A 20498-nucleotide genomic window follows, 5' to 3' on the forward strand; every position below is an offset into this window, starting at 1 on the left:
GCCACTGAAATTCTAAAGCGCAAAATCTGCCGCTGTCAGAAGTCCAGGAGAAGGACATGAGCACAACAGCTGCCTCCCAGCTGAACACTGGACTGAACGCTCATCGCTGAGAGCCCTGCTCCAACTACATCAGGTGTGGGGATGCTGTGGACCTCCAGATGTAGCTGGACTCCCATCAACACCAGCAAGCATGACCAATGGTCGGGGATGATGGGAGTTGTAGTTCAACATCTGGAAGGCCGAAGGTTCCCCACATCTGGCATACAGTGGTGCCTTGCAAGACTAAATTAATTCGTTCCGCAAGTTTTTTCGTCTTGCGAGTTTTTCATCTTGCGAAGCACGGTTTCCCATAGGAATGCATTGAAAATCAATCAATGCGTTCCTATGGAAACCGCCTTCAGACCAGGTCCGGGGACAGTCTGTCCCCCGACCTCTTCTGAAGGCTTGGGGGGGGGACAAGGGCTTTTCTTCCCACCCCCAGCATTTTAAAAAACCCCGGGACAGTAGAGGACTTCTCCGCTGTCCCGGGGTTTTTTAAAATGCTGGTGGGCGGCAGCGCTGCCGCCCACCAGCATTTTAAGATCACCCCGGACAGCGGAGAAGTCCTCCGCTGTCCCAGGGTTTTTTAAAATGCTGGCGGGTGGCAGCGAAGGGTTCGCTGCCGCCCGCCAGCATTTTATAATTGCCCCGGGACAGCGGAGGACTTCTCCGCTGTCCCGGGGCGATTTTAAAGCCCCCGGGAAGGCAGGCGGGGGGGAGCAAAGACTTTCGCCCCCCGCCAGCCTCTTCTGAAGGCCGGCGGGGGGCGAAAGTCTTTGCTCCCCCCCCCGCCTGCCTTCAAAAGCTGTCCGGGACAGCGGAGAAACGCGCTGTGTTTCTCCACTCTCCCGGGAAGGCAGGCAGGGGGGACCAAAGACTTTCGCCCCCCGCCGGCCTTCAGAAGAGGTCCAGGACCTCTTCTGAAGGCCGGCGGGGGGCAAAGGTTTTTGCTCCCCCTGTCTGCCTTCAAAAGCCATCCGGGATAGCGGGAAGCGCTTCCCTGCTATCCCGGACCGCTTTTAAAATGCTGGCGGTGGGGAGCAAAGCCTTTCGGCCCTCGCCGGCCTTCCTGGACCTCTTCTGAAGGCTGGAGGGGGGGGGGGAAAGGCTTTGCTCCCCACTGCCAGCATTTAAAAGAGGTCCCCGGAGATTTCCCTATGGGCTTTCTTCTTGCGAAGCAAGCCCATAGGGAAATTCGTCTTGCGAAGCAACTCGCAAGCGGAAAACCCTTTCGTCTTGCGGGTTTTCCGTCTTGCGAGGCACCACTGTACAAGGATGGCTCAGTCCCCAATGTGGCCCTCTAGACCTGTCTACCTGGCCCTTGGGAATCTCATCAGACCACACCACCTCCCCAGCCCTGCTTAACACCCTCCTGTTGTGTTTTTGCCTGGATGGAACGCATCCTTCAACTCGGATGATGCCTCTTGCTTGACAAGGTGGAGGACAGAGCGGCGTGTGTGTGGAAACCAACCTTCTGTACTAAGATTAAATTTTAAATTCATTGCTCCGCCCACTTTTTCCTCTGGCCCCAACCACAAGTGGGAGCCTCTCCACCCCCATCATCCAGCCCGGACACTGAGGTCCAGCGCAATAATCAACTATTTTAATTTGAAAAGAAACTGAAGGCAGCCCTGCTAAGGGAAGTTTTTAATGTCTGATGCTGTATTGTTTTTAATATTCGGTTGGAAGCCGCCCAGAGTGGCTGGGGAAACCCAGCCAGATGGGCAGGGTATAAATAAATAAATCATTATTATCATTATTATCATCATTATTATCATTATTATCATTATTATTATTATGTGGCCCCCAGAAGGCTGCCTGCCAGCAAATCGCCAGCAGGACAAGAGCCTCATCCTGTGCTTGCAGGAATTCATGGTGCCCCACAACTGTAGAAAGCGATGACCCCCTAACGGCATGGCTCTCAAAGAGGATTATTAGACCAGTTCATGGAGGATAAGGCTATCACAGGCTACTAGCCCCAACGGCTCTGCTCTTCCTCCATGGCTGGAGGCTCCTGATTACCAGTTGCCAGAAACCACAGGAGGGGAGAGGGCTCTTGTGCTCCGGTCTTGCTGGTGGGCTTCCCATAGGAGCTTCTGGTTGGCCACTGTGAGAACAGGATGCTAGACCTGCTGGGCCTTCGCCCCGATTCAGAGGCCAAGCTCTCCTCAGGAGCCTACGCTTGTGCCAACCTGTAAGAGCATGTCCCCCGGTTCGATCCTTCCGTCAGCTGCCACAGCGCCGCCTTTCATGATGGAGCCTATGTAGATGCCACCATCTCCTCGGTCGTTGCTCTGGCCCACGATGCTGATTCCTAGGAAGTTGTATTTTTCTGGAAAGGAGAGAGGAGGAAGAAGAAGAGTAGAAGAAGAAGAGTTTGGATTTGATATCCCGCTTTATCACTACCCGAAGGAGTCTCAAAGCAGCTAACGTTCTCCTTTCCCTTTCTCCCCTACAACAAACACTCTGTGAGGTGAGTGAGGCTGAGAGACTTCAAAGAAGTGTGACCTACATTGGCTCCCAGTACGTTTCTGAGCACAATTCAAAGTGTTGGTGCTGACCTTTAAAGCCCTAAACGGCCTCAGTCCAGTATACCTGAAGGAGTGTCTCCACCCCCATCGTTCTGCCCAGACACTGAGGTCCAGCGCCGAGGGCCTTCTGGTGGTTCCCTCACTGCAGGAAGCCAAGTTACAGGGAACCAGGCACAGGGCCTTCTCGGTAGTGGCACCCGCCCTGTGGAACGCCCTCCCACCAGATGTCAAAGAACAACTACCAGACTTTTAGAAGACATCTGAAGGCAGCCCTCTTTAGGGAAGCTTTTAATGTTTAACAGACTACTGTATTTTAATACTTTGTTGGAAGCCGCCCAGAGTGGCTGGGGAAACCCAGCCAAATGGGTGTGGTATAAATAATAAATTATTATTATTATGACTAGCCCAAGATCACTCAGCAGCTGCATGTGAAGGAGCGGAGACGCGAACCCGGTTCACCAGATTATGAGACTACCGCTCTTAACCACTACACCACACTGGCTCTCAGTGTGCAAATGTGCAATTGAAGGTGGGTCACAAGTGGCCTTCTAAATATACCCCCTTGTTCCCTGCTGGAGGGGGTCTAGGGCTCTCTCCCCCACCCCCCGCGCAGGACTGGGCCATTCAGATGGGGAAGGGAGAGAAGCAAGGTTAGTTGAGGCATGGAACTAGCAATTTCAAAAGGCAAGTCACCATGATCTTAAGAACAGGGTAGCCAACACGGTGTCATCCGGATGTTGTCAGACTCCCAATGCCCACTATAACAATTGTGTTTTGAAATATATCCGCTAATTGCAACTTTTTGTGTCTTTGTTTTGTTCATGTACAAAAAAACACACCAAAGCAGGGAGTCATGCAGAGACACAGCAGGGAGCCTCCTTTCTGGACGTTGCTCCCAGTTCAGGGACAGGGAACCTCCATAAGTTGTTGGATTCCAACTCCCATCATCCCTGACCGCTGGCCATGCTGGCTGGGTTGATGGGAGTTGGAGCCCAACAAGATCTTGACAGCACAATGCTATTTCCCCCAGTTTCCAAAGTATGGAGTTACTGGTTGTGCACACCTAGTTTGCTTTGGTAGAGGCAAGATGGGTAAAGAGTCATTGCCACAAATGTGCACATTCTGCGACTGCGTTTACAATTCCTTGTGAGCATGCCATGACATAACAGCAGCTAGCCAATGGGGCTTACCCATGTTGAGGGTGACAGTGATGATGTTCAGGGACATGGTAGAGTCTGTGATGCTGCTGAAGGAAGACGACTGAAAAGCAAAAAGGAGAAGCTGGCTATAATTTGCAGTTTCTGCAGTTCAGAACGTGGGGATTGCAAGAGTCGGCTGGGCAATGACATAGGCAGAAAGCCAAGAAACGGTTCAAAGGCCAACTTCTGTGGCATCCTTATAAATAAGCCTACAACATGAGGCTGCTAGCCCACACGTACCTATGTTAGCCTTGAAAACAAGAGGAAAAGAAGACATTTATTTCATTGCCTGGGGATGGTTGTTACTCACCACAGGTGACCAGGCAACAGCTATTTACAGTTTTGTCTAAAGCAGGGACTTGCAGCTCTCTAGATGTTTTTGGACTACAATTCCCATCATCCTGGAACACCAGCCATGCTGGCTGGGGCTGATGGGAGTTGGAGTCCTGCACTATTTGGAGGGCCACACGTCCTCCCCCCCCCCCCCGCTTCATGTTCTTAATGAAGGCCGCAAACTCCATAGCACAAAGGCTTACCCGGTCAATCTGTCGCATCTTCTGTTTCCGGCGACGGCGTTTGTGTTTCCGGATGAGACGGGATGAAGTGCTTTGTTCTGTGGAACTACTCAACCTGGGAGGGGTAGAAAGAGGACCAAAAAAATAAATCAAGAGAAAATTCAGAACACATGTTGACAGGTTGCAAAATTTGCTTTCTTTTGCTCTCAGAGTTGAGCCTGCTGCCGGTGAAAACACACTGCGTTGTATCCAACTCAGAATGAATGAATAAAATTTTATTTGCATTAGCCATCGGCCATAGCAACAAAAGAGCATTGCGATACACTGTACACAGAACAAAATAAAAAGTCGATTATAATAAAGCACAGTTTAGGATGCTGAATCAGCAGTCAAACAGTGGACCTTATTCTGATTGCCCCAGCTATAAAACCTTGCAACCTTTGCTGTCATCTGCTCCTCTTGATCTGCCAGGAGAAAAGACACCATGGCAGTGGTTGGACGACCAGGAATGGACAATAAAAGAAGGGTGATAATCTTGTCCCTCAGGTCTTTGTAAAGAGTGCACGCCAGGAGGGCATGTGCCACTGATTCGGTGCTGCCATCTCCGCAGGGACATAAGCGTTTTTCGTGTGGAATCTGTTGGAATCGTCCTTCAAGTACATCCGAGGGCTATACATTCAGTCTTGCGAGGGTAAAAGCACGTCTATATTTTGGAATTGCTAGGTTGTACAGTTAGGGTGCTCTGCTCAGAATAAACCCACAGAAATCAATGGGCTTAGGTTAGTCATGTCCACCCACGTAAGGCAGCCTTTCTCAACCTGTGGGTCCCCAGATGTTGTTGAACTACAACTCCCATCACCCCTAGCTAGCTCAGGGATGATGGGAGTTGTAGTCCAACATCTGGGGACCCACAGGTTGAGAACCACTGACTTAAGGGATGGTGAAAACCTGCTGAGAACAGAATTGAAGGGACAAAGAGACCTCGTCCCTGCCTCTGGTCTTCTTACACCAGCATATCCCATAGGAACATAGGAACCTGCTTTGCGTGGAGCCAGACCATTGGTCCAGCTAGCTCAATATTGCCTAAACACTGGCAGCCACTTCTTTGGACTTCAGACAGCTGCTACCTGGAGATGAACCCAGGACCTTACGCATGCGAAGCAGATGCTCTACCACTGAGCTATGCTCTTTCCCCTAAGCAAAGCAATGGGGAAGATGCTTTGAAAGGCCGCTAGGGAAGTCTATCTCAAGGGGAGACCCTTAGGGTAAGGGGGTCTCCTTCAGATGGTGGGCTTTTGCTTCCCCTCAGTTCTTTTCCCACCACAGCTTTGGGGGTGAAGACAACTGGGTTTTGGGGGAGCACTCTTTTATGGCCCTCTTGTACTCCTTCCTGCGAAGGATGGTCCGACGGGCAGACTAGGAAGGTGCAGTTGGTCCTTAAAGAGACTCCACTGAGAAGCCGTCACTTGTTGTTTAGTGGCTCACCACAAGGGGGAGCCGCAGGGTGATGCAGCCGTTCTCGACTCCCGAAGTTTCCAAAACAATCTCGTTTCTCAAAAAGACGGGAAGGAAAGCGGAATGGAAACAATGTGCTGTTTAAATTAGGCATCCCACAAACAATGATCTCACTCAATATGTTTATCTCACAGGGGAAGAGCTCAGGGATTGTCAGCGCTATTGCACAGACCGCATTAACTGTGATTCACTCAAGCAACCCAAATAGGAAGGGGCAGTTCTGTTATTTGGTTGCAAACCCGGGTTTGCCACTGACTGGACCAAGCCAAGCTAAGCCAGACTGTGGGAACCTGTCGCAATTGATGGAGGAGAAATTCAAACTCATTTGCTATTGACAAGAAACTCCCTAACTCTGCCTCACAAACCAATATGCAAACCAAAACATGGCTATTCTCTGAAAAGTCACACTTCTTTGATTTTTACGATGCAGTTGTCCAACCGAGCAATATGTTTATAAATGCATGTATTAGGGGAGAAGTGCATAAATATGCATTGATTCAATAAAGATACTACAAAAATCCACTGTGTTAGGGGAAACTAATCACAAAAATGTGTACATGACTCAAAATTGCGCGCATATGGTGAAATTTGCACTAAAATGCTGGTTTTTAAAAAAGTCATTGTGAAAATGTAAGTCACAAATGAGTAACTTAAGAGGACCAAGGTCTCGCATGTAGGGAAAGGAGTTTTAAACCTGCGAACCCTCCTGGCACTGCATTCCCAAATCTGAATAATTCCTTCTTCCCCTCCCTGCCCCACAAAAAGCCTGTGCATTGATTAATAGCTACTTTTTGCCAAGGGAGTGCAGTGTTTGGTAGGGGTTGACAGATCTCTCCATTGATAATGAAAAGGAAAGGTCTGTGGCTCGGCTGCAGAGCATCCCCTTTGCATGCAGAAGGTTCCCTGGCAGGTGTATAATAATAATAATAATAATAATTTTTTATTTATACCCCGCCCTCCCCAGCCAAGGCCGGGCTCAGAGCAGCTTACAAGCAATAATAAAAACAAGATGAATGATTACAAACTTAAAAACAAAAATAAAACACAACAATTAAAATAATGGAACATTAAAATATTAAAATGTAGCCTCATCGCAGGAGGAGAAGGAAAAGAAGGGGGGAAAAGAGAGAGAGAGAGGGGGGGGGAGGGAGGGAATCAAACTGGCTCCAAGCCAAAGGCCAGGCGGAACAACTCTGTCTTACAGGCCCTGCGGAAAGAAATCAGATCCTGCAGGGCCCTGGTCTCATGAGGCAGAGCGTTCCACCAGGCCGGAGCCAGAGTTGAAAAGGCCCTGGCTCTGGTCGAAGCCAATCTAACTTCCTTGTGTAGCATTCGATGCAACTCTACATCTATCCAGAAAATAAAAGAAAAAACAGAGTACTTACTCTTCGGCTGCATGCATAGCATACATTTAAAGCACACCGCTAAGAATCCTGTGAACCGTAGTTTGTCAAGGGTGCTGGGAACTGCAGCTCTGTGAGGGGCAAGCGACAGTTCCTGGGATTCGAGGGGGGTGCTTCAACTGTACGCTGACACATATTTCTCAAAGAAGAAAGAAAAGTACTCACGCACAGGTGGGGCATGAGGAATGTGCCCCTTCTCTTAACACAATTTCCAGGCCTCCTTTCTCAGCCCCACAATGCCCCCTCCTGCCCCCCCCCACGCAAGTTGCTGGTGCCCAACTTGAGAACACAAGTGCACTTGCGCCGGTGTGTCCTTTCGCAATGCCAGACAAAAAGCTTTGTTATTCTGTCCTCTTGCTGTTGGTGCAGAATAATCCATCCCCTTCCATATCTCAGGAGCTGCTGTTGCCGCCGCTGCCCCCTTCCCCAAGCTCCCCCACCGACGGAATGTCTCATCCGCTTATGAACATCATCTTTGTAATATTAAACAACATACCTTGGCACATTCCAGCCCGACGCACTGGATGGCCGGCCAGCCAGCCAGTCGCTTGTGCCAAGACTCTCTTCCTCAGCTCAGAAAGGGAAAGGGGGGGGGGGGAAAGGGGCCCTCCATAGCAGCCTCTGCAGCCGTATGTTTTATTTTATTTATTCTTCTACAGGGAAGGATAAAAATCTGGAGCGGGGCGGGAAAAGGGGTGTTATGAAAATGTACACAGGGGCTGGATCTAGTTGGATCCTGCGTGCGATGCTCCAGTAACCCACTTTGGGCTGCTCTTAATCCAATCCCAGCATGGATCGTCCGCCGCTACAGAAATATTCCACTTATTTTTTTAAAAAAATGGGAGAGGAAAGTGGTGGGGGTTAAAGGTGCCGTGTTCCTTTGAAAAGCTTAAAAGGGGGTGGAGGAAGAAGAAAATGGATCAGAAACAACCATCTCATTGGGCAAGCGGAGGGTGGGTGTCCTTTAGGAAGTTGGTGGCAGAGCACCCTCTTTCCCACGCGGAGAAAAAACCCGCTATCCCAATCTCTTGGCATCTTGAGCACAGTCCAAGTTTGGCTTTTTAAAAAAATAAAAAAGAACAGGTGTGGAAGGCATAATGAAGCCTTAGTGGCACAGGAGGGACAAAAATTATTATTTTTTTGGTATTTAATACCTCCTAGGCTTAATAATGGCACGCGGGTGGCGCTGTGGGTTAAACCACAGAGCCTAGGACTTGCCAATCAGAAGGTCAGTGGTTCGAATCCCCGCGACGGGGTGAACTCCTGTTGCTCGGTCCCAGCTCCTGCCAACCTAGCAGTTCGAAAGCACGTCAAAGTGCAAGTAGATAAATAGGTACCACTCCGGCGGGAAGGTAAACAGTGTTTCCGTGCGCTGCTCTGGTTCGCCAGAAATGGCTTAGTCACGCTGGCCACATGACCCAGAAGCTGTACGCCGGCTCCCTCGGCCAATAAAGTGAGATGAACGCCGCAACCCCAGAGTTGGCAACGACTGGATCTAATGGTCAGGAGTCCCTTTACCTTTATCTAGGCTTAATAATAATAAAAAGGTAAAGGACCCCTGGATGGTTAAGTCCAGTCAAAGGCAACTATGGGGTTGTAGTGTTCCTCTCGCCTCAGGCCAAGGAAGCCAGCGTTTGTCCACAGACAGCTTTCCAGGTCATGTGGCCAGCAGGACTAAACCGCTTATGGCACAACTGAACCCCGTGACAGAAACCAGAGTGCACGGAAATGCTGTTTACCTTCCTGCCACAACGGTACCTATTTATCTACTCATGCTGGTATGCTTTTGAACTGCTAGGCTGGCAGGAGCTGGAACAGAGCAACAGGAGCTCACCCCATCGCAGGGATTCAAAATGCTGACCTTCTGATTGGCAAGCCCAAGCAGCTCAGTGGTTTAGACCACAGCGCCACCCACCTAGGCTTAATAAGGTAACTGTCGGAAGTGGAAAGCCTTGTATACGGTGGGGTTGCCAGATGTGTGCATAAGCATTGAAGGCAGGTAATTGCAGGGTATAACTTGGATTAAAGTCTTGCCATTTCTTTGTTCCATTTGACAGATGACAACAACTGTTATGACAAAGTCCTTCATGACAAATCTCTTAACAGGAACTCGGGAAGCTGCCTTAAGATGAGTCAGACCATTATTCCATCTCAGCTCAGTGTTGTCCACGGGGTCTCTCTATACCTGCAGAAGCAGGGATTGAACAATTGCTAAACTACAGACCTTCCCTTAAGGCACAGCAGCAAAGGAAGGTGCCTAAATTCCAAGCCAGGTCAAGCTCAGTATTGTCTACACAGACTACAGCAGCTCCCAGGGCTTCAGGCAGAGGGCAACCCTGGGCAATGGTGGACCATTGGCAGACTCACTACGAGGCACCTTCCTGCACTCCTTGCCATCCTTACCTGCTCGTGTTTTCGTCATTGTCGGAGTCGATGAAGCTGCTGGACTCCAACTCGCTGCTCATCATGGTGGAAGAGCTGTCGTAGCCCGGTGGGTGCTCCCGGTGTCGGTCCAGCTTTGGGTGTCCATTGATGCGGGAGACTGCAGGGGGAGGAAGGCAACATTACACTGAGAAGGGCTCTGGACAAGGAGACCCGGGTTCCAATCCATGGTCAGGTGCAAAACTTGCTAAGCAACCTTGGACTCATCAGTATGTCTCAGCCTAAACAGCCACGCAGGGCTGTTGTGAGACTGAATGGGGGGGGGGGGGAGAGACAAATGTATTCGGCCCTGAGCTCGTGGCTGAAAGGGTGGAGTGTAAATGCAGCTATTATTCATCACTAAGAGCACTGTTGTTGTTATATTTACAGTGGTACCCTGGGTTAAGTACTTAATTCGTTCTGGAGGTCCGTTCTTAACCTGAAACTGTTCTTAACCTGAAGCACCACTTTAGCTAACAGGGCCTCCTGCTGCTGCCATGCCACCGGAGCACGATTTCTGTTCTCATCCTGAAGCAAAGTTCTTAACCTGAAGCATTATTTCTGGGTTAGCAGAGTCTGTAACCTGAAGCGCATGTAACCCGAGGTACCACTGTATAGTAATATATGTTATATGATGTATTCATTATCAATCACCCCATGATGTTTAACGGGAAGCGATTCCTAAATGGAACAAAAAAATGATTGCACCACAACACTGAGAGAAGCCTGGAAGAATCACACAAGTTAGGGATTCAACTACTTCTGTTTGTCTTTTAAAAAAAGAGAATTATTTACAGCAAATGCAGTATTCAGTCACACCCCTAGTGCACCCGTCTTCAGCCGTTTCAGACTAGTATCCACCTTTCGTCCAAATGTGCACAAGGACCCATTTGTTAATTTTTTCACCAGCTGTGCATAGCGGTTGTGGGTTGCGCTATCATTGCGTTTACTGGCATGTTGCAGAAGATACCAGCAAAAACAAGCACATGCCACTACAGAGGGGGCGCAGATTCAAGAACACAACTGGAGGTTTTCTCAAGACCAACAGCTTCGCCCGTGTGTGTGTGAAAATCGAATAAGGATTAGCACCTAGCAGGAGAAAATTCTTTCCAGATTACTTTGTCGTGTTCAATAAAGAGCAAACATGTTTGGGCACCTCCAAATATCTTCTGTTGACCCAGCTTCCCCTTGTCAGACTTGACTGCCAAATTCTGAGCTGAAAACCTGTGGGGATGGGAAGGAAGGTCTCTCTCTCTCTCTCTCTCTCTCTCTCACACACACACACACACACACACACAGCCCGGTGGAAAGGAGTGGCTAGTCCCAGGTGTCTGATATAGACCCTGAGCATAGATTCCTCATTCATTGCCAGGTGAATGATTGATCCCCAAAGCAAACACACGCACACACACACACACACACACACACACACCATCCACTCCCACCTATTATGAAGAACTAATGGCCCACATCAGCTGTTTATGTGAACTGGTTCTGAGAGATGGAGGGGAGCGCAAAATTCACACAGAAAACTCTGAAAACAAGGGTGGAAAAGAGACCCAGGGGAAAAAAATTCACTCCCCACACCCATCAACTTGGGAAGAAATATTCTTCTGCCTCATCTCTGATATTGATTTAGGCCAGTGAAGGGAGATGACAAGCCCTGGGGACCAAATCTGGCCTGCCAGCTGTGTCTGGCTATTGAGAACCATCCTCAGGCTGTGATCCCTAGATGTCAAAGCTGTGTTCCACAATAACTCTGCTCTGCATTTTTTAGCTTGAACTAGAATGCGTCGCTGAGCTGTGATATACTTCTCATTTGCCTGGATGGTGCAATAGCATAACTTTTGCAGAGCTGGAATGTAGTCTGCTATACAGTGTTGATCTGCCACCGTTGGGCCCTGCCCCACCACTGGTATGCGACCCCCGAAAATTTGTCCATGAGGAAAAGTGGCCCTCGGAGCTGAAAAGGGTTCCCCACCCCAAGGAAAGAGAGAGAGACAGAGAGAGAGAGACAGAGAGAGAGAGACAGGGAGAGATTAGGCAAACTTTGCCAAGAACATTTCAGGCCCGAATATTACTTGCTAAAAATTGGAAAACACAAGAACTACCAGCAGTGGAAGACTGGCAGATGAAGATGATGGACTTTTCGGAGCTAGCTGACCTGACTGGAAGAATCCGCGACCAGAAAGAAGAGGAGTTCCAAGAGGACTGGAGGAAATTTAAGGACTATTTGAATAAATATTGTAACATAAAAAATTAGAAATTACTTGAAAGAAAACAAATAGCCCTAGGATTAAATTAAGTTATAATTAATTAAATGGGATTTAGAATGTTAAGAAAAGTGAATAAGATGGACTATAATTGGAAATTGTTTTAGTTTAATAATGATATTGGGAAGCTGTTACTTTTAACGACAAGGAAACTCAGAAGGGAGGGACTTGAGGAAGTCAACTAAGATGCTTAAAAGGTTGGATTTGTGAAGAATTAAGCTTGTTGTTACTGTTTATCTGTATATTGTTCTTTTTTCCCCTGTTTTTATGTACCACTCTGCTTTGTGGTTTTTGTTATCATTGTGGAAAATCTAATAAAAATTTATTAAAAAAACAACAACCAAGAACGTTTCAGGCGTGTGTTTCTTCAAGCCAAATGTTCTCAGCACAGCACTGGTGGGAAGCAGAAGATGGCGAGGCTCTGCAGGGAGGGAGGGATCCCTCCAGGGTGCAGCTAGCAAACTTCCCTTGCGTGATCCCCTTGCCCACTCGATCACTTCAATCTGATGAACTGTTACCGTTACAGGTGCTATATGAAATCTGTTCTGCACTGGTAAGAAATCAACCTTACAGTGTGACAGCACCTAACCCTTTGGAACTCCCTGCCTATTGACATCAGTGTCTCCGGTATACTCTTTTCGGCAAATGCTTAAAACATTTTTGGTTGAGCAAGCCCATCCGTGTGTGCAGAAGTTGGCATATGCTTTAACCTGGTTTTAGCTTATTATAAATTTAAATTGCACTTAGATTTTTTTTTTAAAAAAAATAACCTGGTATCTGCTTTTATATACAGTGGTCCCTCGCAAGACGAATGCCTCGCAAGACAAAAAGCGCGCAAGACGAAAGGGTTTTTCGTTTTTTGAGTTGCTTCGCAAGACGATTTTCCCTATGGGCTTGCTTCGAGTTTGCTTCCTTTTTCTTAAAGCCGTTAATACCCAGGGAATCCGCGCTCCGCAAGACGAAAAAATCGCAAGACGAAACAACTTGCAGAACGAATTAATTTCGTCTTGCGAGGCACCACTGTATAAACTGCTTGGTGGTTCTATTTACAATCAAGCTGTATATAAATTTTGATTTAAAAAAAAAAGTAAAAGTGGTCCTGATGGATGAAGCCAACCCTCTGCATAGTCCAAAATTCTGTTTCCCCGTATTGACCAAGCAGTTGCTTCTGGGAAGTCTGGAGGCAGATCCTGAAGGAAACTTCCTGCCCACGTTCTTGCTCCCCGGCTGCTGTTATTATTCAGTGGTAGACTGCCTCTGAACTGGAGGCTCAATTCAGATAACAGACAACAGCAAGACATCCTACAGGGTTCTCCCCTTTCAAAGCCATCTGTCGCCACGTCTTGTGGGAGCAAGTTCCATGTATCAGTCATGCGCTGCATCACAAGCAAGTACTTCCTTTTTTCTGCCATAGGGACATCGGAAGCTGCCTTGTGCAGGGTCCACCTAACTAAGTACAGTGGTACCTCGGGTTAAGCACTTAATTCGTTCCGGAGGTCCATTCTTAAGCTGAAACTGTTCTTAACCTGAAGCACCACTTCAGGCTAATGGGGCCTCCTGCTGCTGCCGTGCTGCCGGAGCATGATTTCTGTTCTCATCCTGAGGCAACATTCTTAACCTGAGGTACTATTTCTGGGTTAGCGGAGTCTGTAACCTGAAGCGTATGTAACCCGAGGTACCACTGTACTGTCTACACCAGCGGTCAGCAAACTTTTCCAGCTGTGGGCCAGTCCACCGTGCCTCAGACCATGTGGTGGGCCGGACTATATTATGAAAAAATAATAATGAACAAATTCCTATGCTCCACAGATAACCCAAGAGATGCATTTTAAATAAAAGCACACATTCTACTCATGTCAAAACACCAGGCAGGCCCCACAAATAACCCAGAGATACAGTTTAAATAAAAGGACACATTCTACTCATGTCAAAACACGCTGATTCCCGGACCGACCGCTGGCCGGATTGAGAAGGCGATTGGGCTGCATCCGGCCCCTGGGCCTTAGCTTGCCTACCCCTGGTCTACACTGATTGGCAGCAGCTCCCTAGGGTTTTCAAGGCAGGGAGTCTCTCCCAGCCCTACTTGAAGATGCTATTGGGGACCTTCTGCGTGCAAAGCAGCTGTTGTGCCATTGAGCTACAGCCTTTCCCTTAAGATATAGGAACGTACACTGAGTCAGACTGCTGGGTCTATCTAAGCTAAGTATTGTCTGGCTCTCCAGGGTTTCAGACAAGGAGCCTTCCCCAGTCCTACCAGGAAATGCCAGGGATTGAACATTGGACTGCCTGCATTTAAAACAGATGCTCCAGCACGGACCTGTAGTCTTCCTTATCCTGAATCTCCTGCCAATTCCATTTCATAGACTGGGTTAGCATTAAAGAGTATTACTTTTTTAAAAAAATCATTGCACTGTAGCTAGAGAGCTCTTTGGACTTAACCGTCATCTGGAAAGGGGAAGGGATGTGAGTGTGTGCGCAGCTGATTTTTACAAGCAGTCGCATCAATGCATCAATGGAAACTCCTTTTGGAAGACAGAACCACATGCAAGTGGTTGGCACCTGCCCCCCCACAGAAGCGGATCTTAGCAAGCCCGATACCTACAGTGATGGACTGGAGGCGGAGATTCTGGGTAGCATTTGATTGGCCTCAGAAGGCGACAGCCCCAGGGGGGAGAGTGTTTCCTGCTGCTGGCGGGTCTCAGAGGGGAGCATGGACGCAGCTGTGGCACCACACGGGGTCCATCCCGCTGCGGCCGACCTCGGCCCAAACATTCCCAAAACGCAGAAGTCACCATCTCGGGCAAAGGGAGCACCCGTTGCCAGCTTGTGGCGTGCACCACCCGATGCAAAAAAACAAAAAAACGGCAAATCCGCAGCGACCACAACACATTGAGGTGTCAACCTCTCAGCTCATAGCCTGTGTACGTTTAAAGAAGAGAAGCCAAATGCTCTGAACAAAGCTATCGCAGATGTATTTGGGAGGAGGAGAAGGAGACCACGTAGAGATCTTCAGCAACCCAGCTGAAGGATTAAGCAAAACTCCACACCAAAGAGACTGAGAGACTGTGCAAAGCACGCTCAGAGAGATCAGGAAGCCTCTTTCCTCCTGGAGGGAATCCCAAGAAGGTATTTCGCGCAGGGAACAAAGTCTACCACCAAGCGCCGGATCTTCCCCGAAGCTGCAGAAAATAAAACACGAATAAAACACTTTGCAGCCACAAATAGAGGGGGGGGGTCATTATGAAAGGGGTCACTTTCATTTTTGTAATTATTCCCAGTAACCGCCCCCCAAATCCTTTTAAAGACTGGGATCCTGGGATGCACAGGATAAAGGCTCTTCATCCCTAAGCCATTTCAAATTTGCATGATTATTTTCAACTAACTGTGCTGGATTATAGCGATAGGAGGCACGGGGCAGTGGTGAGCTGGTGGAGAGATTTTACTGAAATGTGTGCATTTTTAAAAATTGCCATATGAAGGCCAAAAAAGTTGTATGAGATTAGATTTTCAGACCATCGTTAAGGAACAATGCAGTGGCTGGCAGGACACACATACCCAGATGGGACTGGGGTACAGCTCCCCACATCTCCAAAAGGGGATGGGTGAATCTATCATTTTGGTTTTCTCCCACTTTCTAATTCCCCCCAAGCTTTTAAGTTCAATTCACAAATATTCAACCCCCTCAGTTTGTACATTTTAAAAAAAAAATCTTTCCAAAAACCCACCAGCATATTTTTCCCAATAACATGCAAGTTCATAAGCTCTTTCCCCTACTATAGAGGTGTTTCCAAAGCAATTTCCTCCAAAGTAATGGATTTTTGTGTGTACGGTTCTCACAAACGCATGCATTTCTGTTCACCCTTTGCCTTAATAAACACACTTTTGTACACAAAACTTGCAAATTGCAAAATTCGGAGAAGTGTGAATTTTGAAGGGCTTTTCGGTTTGCAGACCGCTTCAGACAGTGCAAATGTTCACATTTGCAGGCAAACCAAATTGAATTCTGCCCCTATTTCTATCAGCCTTTGCTGTGGGCGTAGGGGATTGATGGGAGAGGCAGTCCAGCAACATCCTGGAGGGTGCCACAATGGGTATCCCTGCAGTAGGAGATTCCCAGCCTTAAGGCTTCTAGAAAAAGCACCGCCACATCTGTGGAAATTGCTGGCAGCTGCATGTGCCACCATCCAGCTTGCGCCTTCAGTCACTTGCGTGCAAACGCCGCCTCCCTTTCGGGCGGTATTGCATTTCAGCTCCCCTGAGTTGTGCTAAGCCACTGCCGCGATCCCCTTTAGCAGACGAAGGGAGGCAGGATTTATTTGGCTCCTTGGGAATAACAAAACGGTTGCCCAAACTGTAAAAAAAAATTAAAAAGCCCTTTGCAGGGCAGCTTAATCCTCAAGTCCCGGTTCAAACCAAAGCACTTGGATTTTGGATTTCAGGAAACATAAGCTTCTGTGGGATTAGACAAGAGTTAAAACCGAGTATTTCAGCTTTCAAGGATCTCGTTCGTCTGTAAGAGCGACAAAGGGGGAACGCAGGAGGGGAAATTGCCCCTGAGGCTTCTCATCCCTCCCAAATTGCAGCTTCCAAACAAAAAAACTGAAGCACCTCCGTCCGCACAGCAAAATTGTACCTGTTCATCCGGAATGGAGGACAACTTTCGCATGCTGAGATTCCTCGAAAGTCTCTTTGAACCAGCCCCTGGCCCAGACTCCTTGTGCTGGGAGATACCTTAAGACACCCCAGCCGGCATATGCAGATTTGCCTCTGGCAGGCCACGTCCCCCTCTCGGCGTTAAGCCAATGAGGAGGGAGCTATGCAAAACTGTCTCCCAATGGCCACGTTTCCTACCATTTCCTGGCTCGCCGGCCGCCAGAAAATGAATAGCTCTCTTCAGGAAGTGTCCGTCACAGGCCACCGCAGGTCCGAGGCAGGGGAAGAAATTTGGTCGGTTGTTTTCATGAGAACCTACCTAATTCACACACACATAAAGCACACACGCCAAACTGAGGCGTGCACACAAAACTCTCCTTCTCGATCCGCACATCTCTGGAATTCACGGCGCAGTTCGCCGACCGGAAAAACATGGGGGAGGAATCACACAGGGCGGGGGTGTCTGTCCATGAAAACAGCAAAGAAAAAGGCACTCTGTTAGGCAAAAAAAGCTTCAACAAAATGGATAAATTTTTGTGAGGTTTTTTTTTTAAAGAACATAAGGAATTGTGAGGAATTTTTTTAAAAAAAATAACCAAATTGTAAAAATGATGTGGAAATGCGGCCAAAAGAACTTAAGGTTGGAAGAGTGGGAAGCTGAGAGGAACCAGAAGTGACAAGGTTCACCTGTCCCCACCACAGGTCATTTCCCTTCGAGCCAAGCAAATGCTGCACAAAGAACGAGCTTGTTGTCTTCTGCAGTGAGATTATAGGCAACGCATGGCCTTCGTACAAAGCGAGGCAGATAAAAGATGTCCTAATGCTAAACCACACAGGATTATAAGCAAGCGGAAGTAGGCACAGCAAGCAAAATATCAACCCTGCCACAATCATCGTGTAAAAACCTAGGCTACAGTAGATGACTTGTCATCAAACTGAGAAGAGATGAAGAACAGGGAGGAGTGGCAGGGAACGGCCATGATTCCCCAGGGGTCAGCAGTGGGGCCACATGCTGGGATGTGGGGGCTTTTGGCAGGTGCCCCACAATTCCAGCTTCTAACACTGAAACACTGTGCACCTGCTAACTCTTGTGCTGTGCAGGAGGTTGGACTAAATGGTTTCTGAGGCACCCTTCCAGCTCTGTGATGCTACAAGTGAAAATACTGTTACATGCATCCATCAAAGCGGGCTTTGGCTCACAAAATATAATGCTATAAACAAAATGTCCTGGTCTTTATAAGGAGCCACGAGACCCTTTCTTTGCAGCAGACCAACAAAGTGGCTGGTGCTTTTCTTTTCTTTTTTAATGTACACTTTCAAAAGGTAATGTGTGAATAGGACAAGCAAATGCTTGGAAACGTGCAGAACCATGCAAGAGTTAGGACAACTTGCAGGTCCCCATCAAGTTCAGGCTTTGGGATGCCAGAAGGCATTGTTTTCTGTTCTGCTCTGTATTTTCCGCACACAGCACTGTTTTTCTATTCCACTGAAAAATGGGTCCAAACCCCGATGTCTAAAACTCCTGGTAGAGGACAAGGATGTAGAGATCACGCTAAGGGTGGCCAAATTCTGTGTGACTGCCATAAAACTTAGGGAACAAGCTGCACTACCAAAATGATTAAGGTTTTAAATGATAATTCTAGGTTATATTTTAGTGATCAAGATTTAATGTATATTTTAAACTGCTGTTAAATCTGAATTATCGCTGCTAAACCCAATTGCAATTCAATGCATTCCCGTTGTGTTTTATGATTTTTCTGATATTGTAAGTGAGTCGGAACTGGTCTGTGAGTGTAATAATAAATTTAAATATTCCACTGCAAAATTTCCACTCTGAAATTTTGTAACTTATGTAATCTACTTAAGTTGTGTCCTCTTTATACGTTATTCCACCCTTTTCATCTCAATGCAAAGGAAACACAATGCAAATGGCAGAGGGAAATGTATTGATTACATATCGCAGATGGAAGCAGCAGCAGCAGCAAATGCCACTCGCACTCATCCATTCCGGACATGCGGCAAGTATGAGAGCATCGGCGATTTCCGCTCCAGTTTTTTGTCGTAGTCCTCTGACAACCACCTACAAACCTGGGCTTGCCAACTCACAGATAATGAAAAGGATCCGCAGTCTACTATCCTGTGACTTTTCGCAGGGCCCATGAGGGAGTCAACCGTGCACCCCGGCATTTGGTTTCTGAGCACTTTGAGGAAAACATGGCCGCATGTGTCAATTGCTCAAGAGGGCTGCAACAGAAGGGGTTTGGAGGGGGTGGATTATGAAGGGAGATGAAAATAGCTAAGAGCATGGAGATTGGCTGGGATTGGTGTCCCAGCTTAGGAGGATATGGAGGATATGGAGGGCAGGTGAGGAGGTCTGGGATTGGTGTCCTTTAGAGTAGACGAAAGGGTGAGAGGACGAGGGGAGGAGATGGCTTTGTGGTCTTCTGGTTAGGCTACCCTGGAAAGGTGCAGAGCAAGGAGGAGAGGTAGTGGGGAACTCAAGGTTTTTTTTGGGGGGGTCACCAGATAAGGGACGCTCCAGAGAGAGAGAAAGAGAACAGGTTATGCCCACCTTTGCTCTGCCCACTGCCAGGGCAAGCAGACAGAGCACCTGCTTTGCGTGCAGAAGGTCCTGGCTTCAATTACCAGCATCTCCAGGCAAGGCTGGGAATGTCCCAAGTCTAAAAACCCTGGAAAGCCGCTGCCAGTCAGTGCAGACAGCACTGAGCTAGGTGGGTGATAGGCAGCATCCAATGTTCATTTCTCTTAAGGGCTCTGGTTAGGGCACTCGCTTTGCATGCAGAAGGTGCTCAACTCAAGGCACCTCCACGTGGGGCTGGGAGAGACCCCTGTCTGAAAACCTGGGGAGCCGCTGCCAGTCAGAGCAGACCACATTGAGCTAGGTGGGTGGGTTGGTTAGACTTGGTCCAAGGCAGCTTCCTGGGTTTCTCATCAGCTGCAGCCTGCCCTGTGGCCCCCCAACAGATAACCCCCAATGAAATGTGGTCCTCGTGTTAAAATAAAATAAAATTGTTCACTGTTGCCATGAGCCTTTGCTCACTCCCCAGCAACTGCCACCACTGCTGCCCGCTTGCATGCCCACAAGCAGCCATGTAGGATGGAGGGGAGCCAGGATCCAGAGGGCAGACAGGAAGGGAAACTCAAAGGCTGGGGAAGCAATTCAGATCAGGCCACTCTCCTGATTCAAACTGCCCATCTCATCCTCACAAATATCCCTGAAAGCCAGGTTGGGGTGAGAGGTGGCGACTGGCCTCAAGCCACTCGTGATGAGCTTAGAATCATAGAGTTGTAGGCTTGAGAGGGATTCTCCCAAGGGTTGTCTAGTCCAACCCCCTGCAATGCAGGAATCACAAAAAAATAAAAATAAAACAGGCATAGGCAAACTCGGCCCTCCAGATGTTTTGGGACTACAACTCCCATCATCCCTAGCTAACAGGACCAGTGGTCAGGGATGATGGGAGTTGTAGTCCCAAAACATCTGGAGGGCCGTGTTTGCCTATGCCTGTTTTAAAAACCTCTGATGGAGGACACTCTACCACCTTTTGAGCCTGAAAGCAAAAAGAGGGTTTGGGTCTGGGCCTTGAACCACTCCGCTCCACAAGCTCCTGCAGGAGTGGATTGAAACACTGTTCCTTCCGAACAAGCAAATTCTGTGATGGGAGGAATCACAACCAGCCTTTCTTCTTGGCCCCTTCGGCCTTCTTTGCTGCCCCTTCATTTTGTGAAGACAAGAGACGTCTCCATCACATTTCCCACCCTCCAAAGCAAGACAGGCGATCATTCCGCCTCCGGGGCGTCCACTTCTCCCGTACCAATCGGGGACTTCAGTCACATTTCCCCGATAATGACCAAGGCTTTCCTCTGCCGCCTGACCTTCATCACCTCACACTTCAGCATCAGAGAACGGAAAAGGCCGTCAGGGCTCTCA

General features: G+C 48.3%; 1 protein-coding gene across 4 annotated transcripts in view; it reads right to left on the reverse strand.

The window, feature by feature from the left end:
• DVL1 (dishevelled segment polarity protein 1) overlaps positions 1–20498 on the reverse strand; it is an 88615-nt gene that overhangs the window by 17010 nt on the left and 51107 nt on the right. For all 4 annotated transcript variants that reach the window (XM_083752600.1, XM_083752602.1, XM_083752601.1 and 1 more), the window contains exons 5-8: positions 9606–9744; positions 4306–4399; positions 3761–3830; positions 2232–2371 (exon numbers count right to left, since the gene is read on the reverse strand). In XM_083752600.1, the coding sequence (XP_083608726.1) occupies positions 2232–2371; positions 3761–3830; positions 4306–4399; positions 9606–9744 (443 nt within the window). The remainder of the gene's footprint in view (positions 1–2231; positions 2372–3760; positions 3831–4305; positions 4400–9605; positions 9745–20498) is intronic.

Source organism: Podarcis gaigeae (genome assembly GCF_964106915.1).
Source record: "Podarcis gaigeae genome assembly, chromosome: 8".
In the NCBI taxonomy this organism is placed as follows: Eukaryota; Metazoa; Chordata; class Lepidosauria; order Squamata; family Lacertidae; genus Podarcis; species Podarcis gaigeae.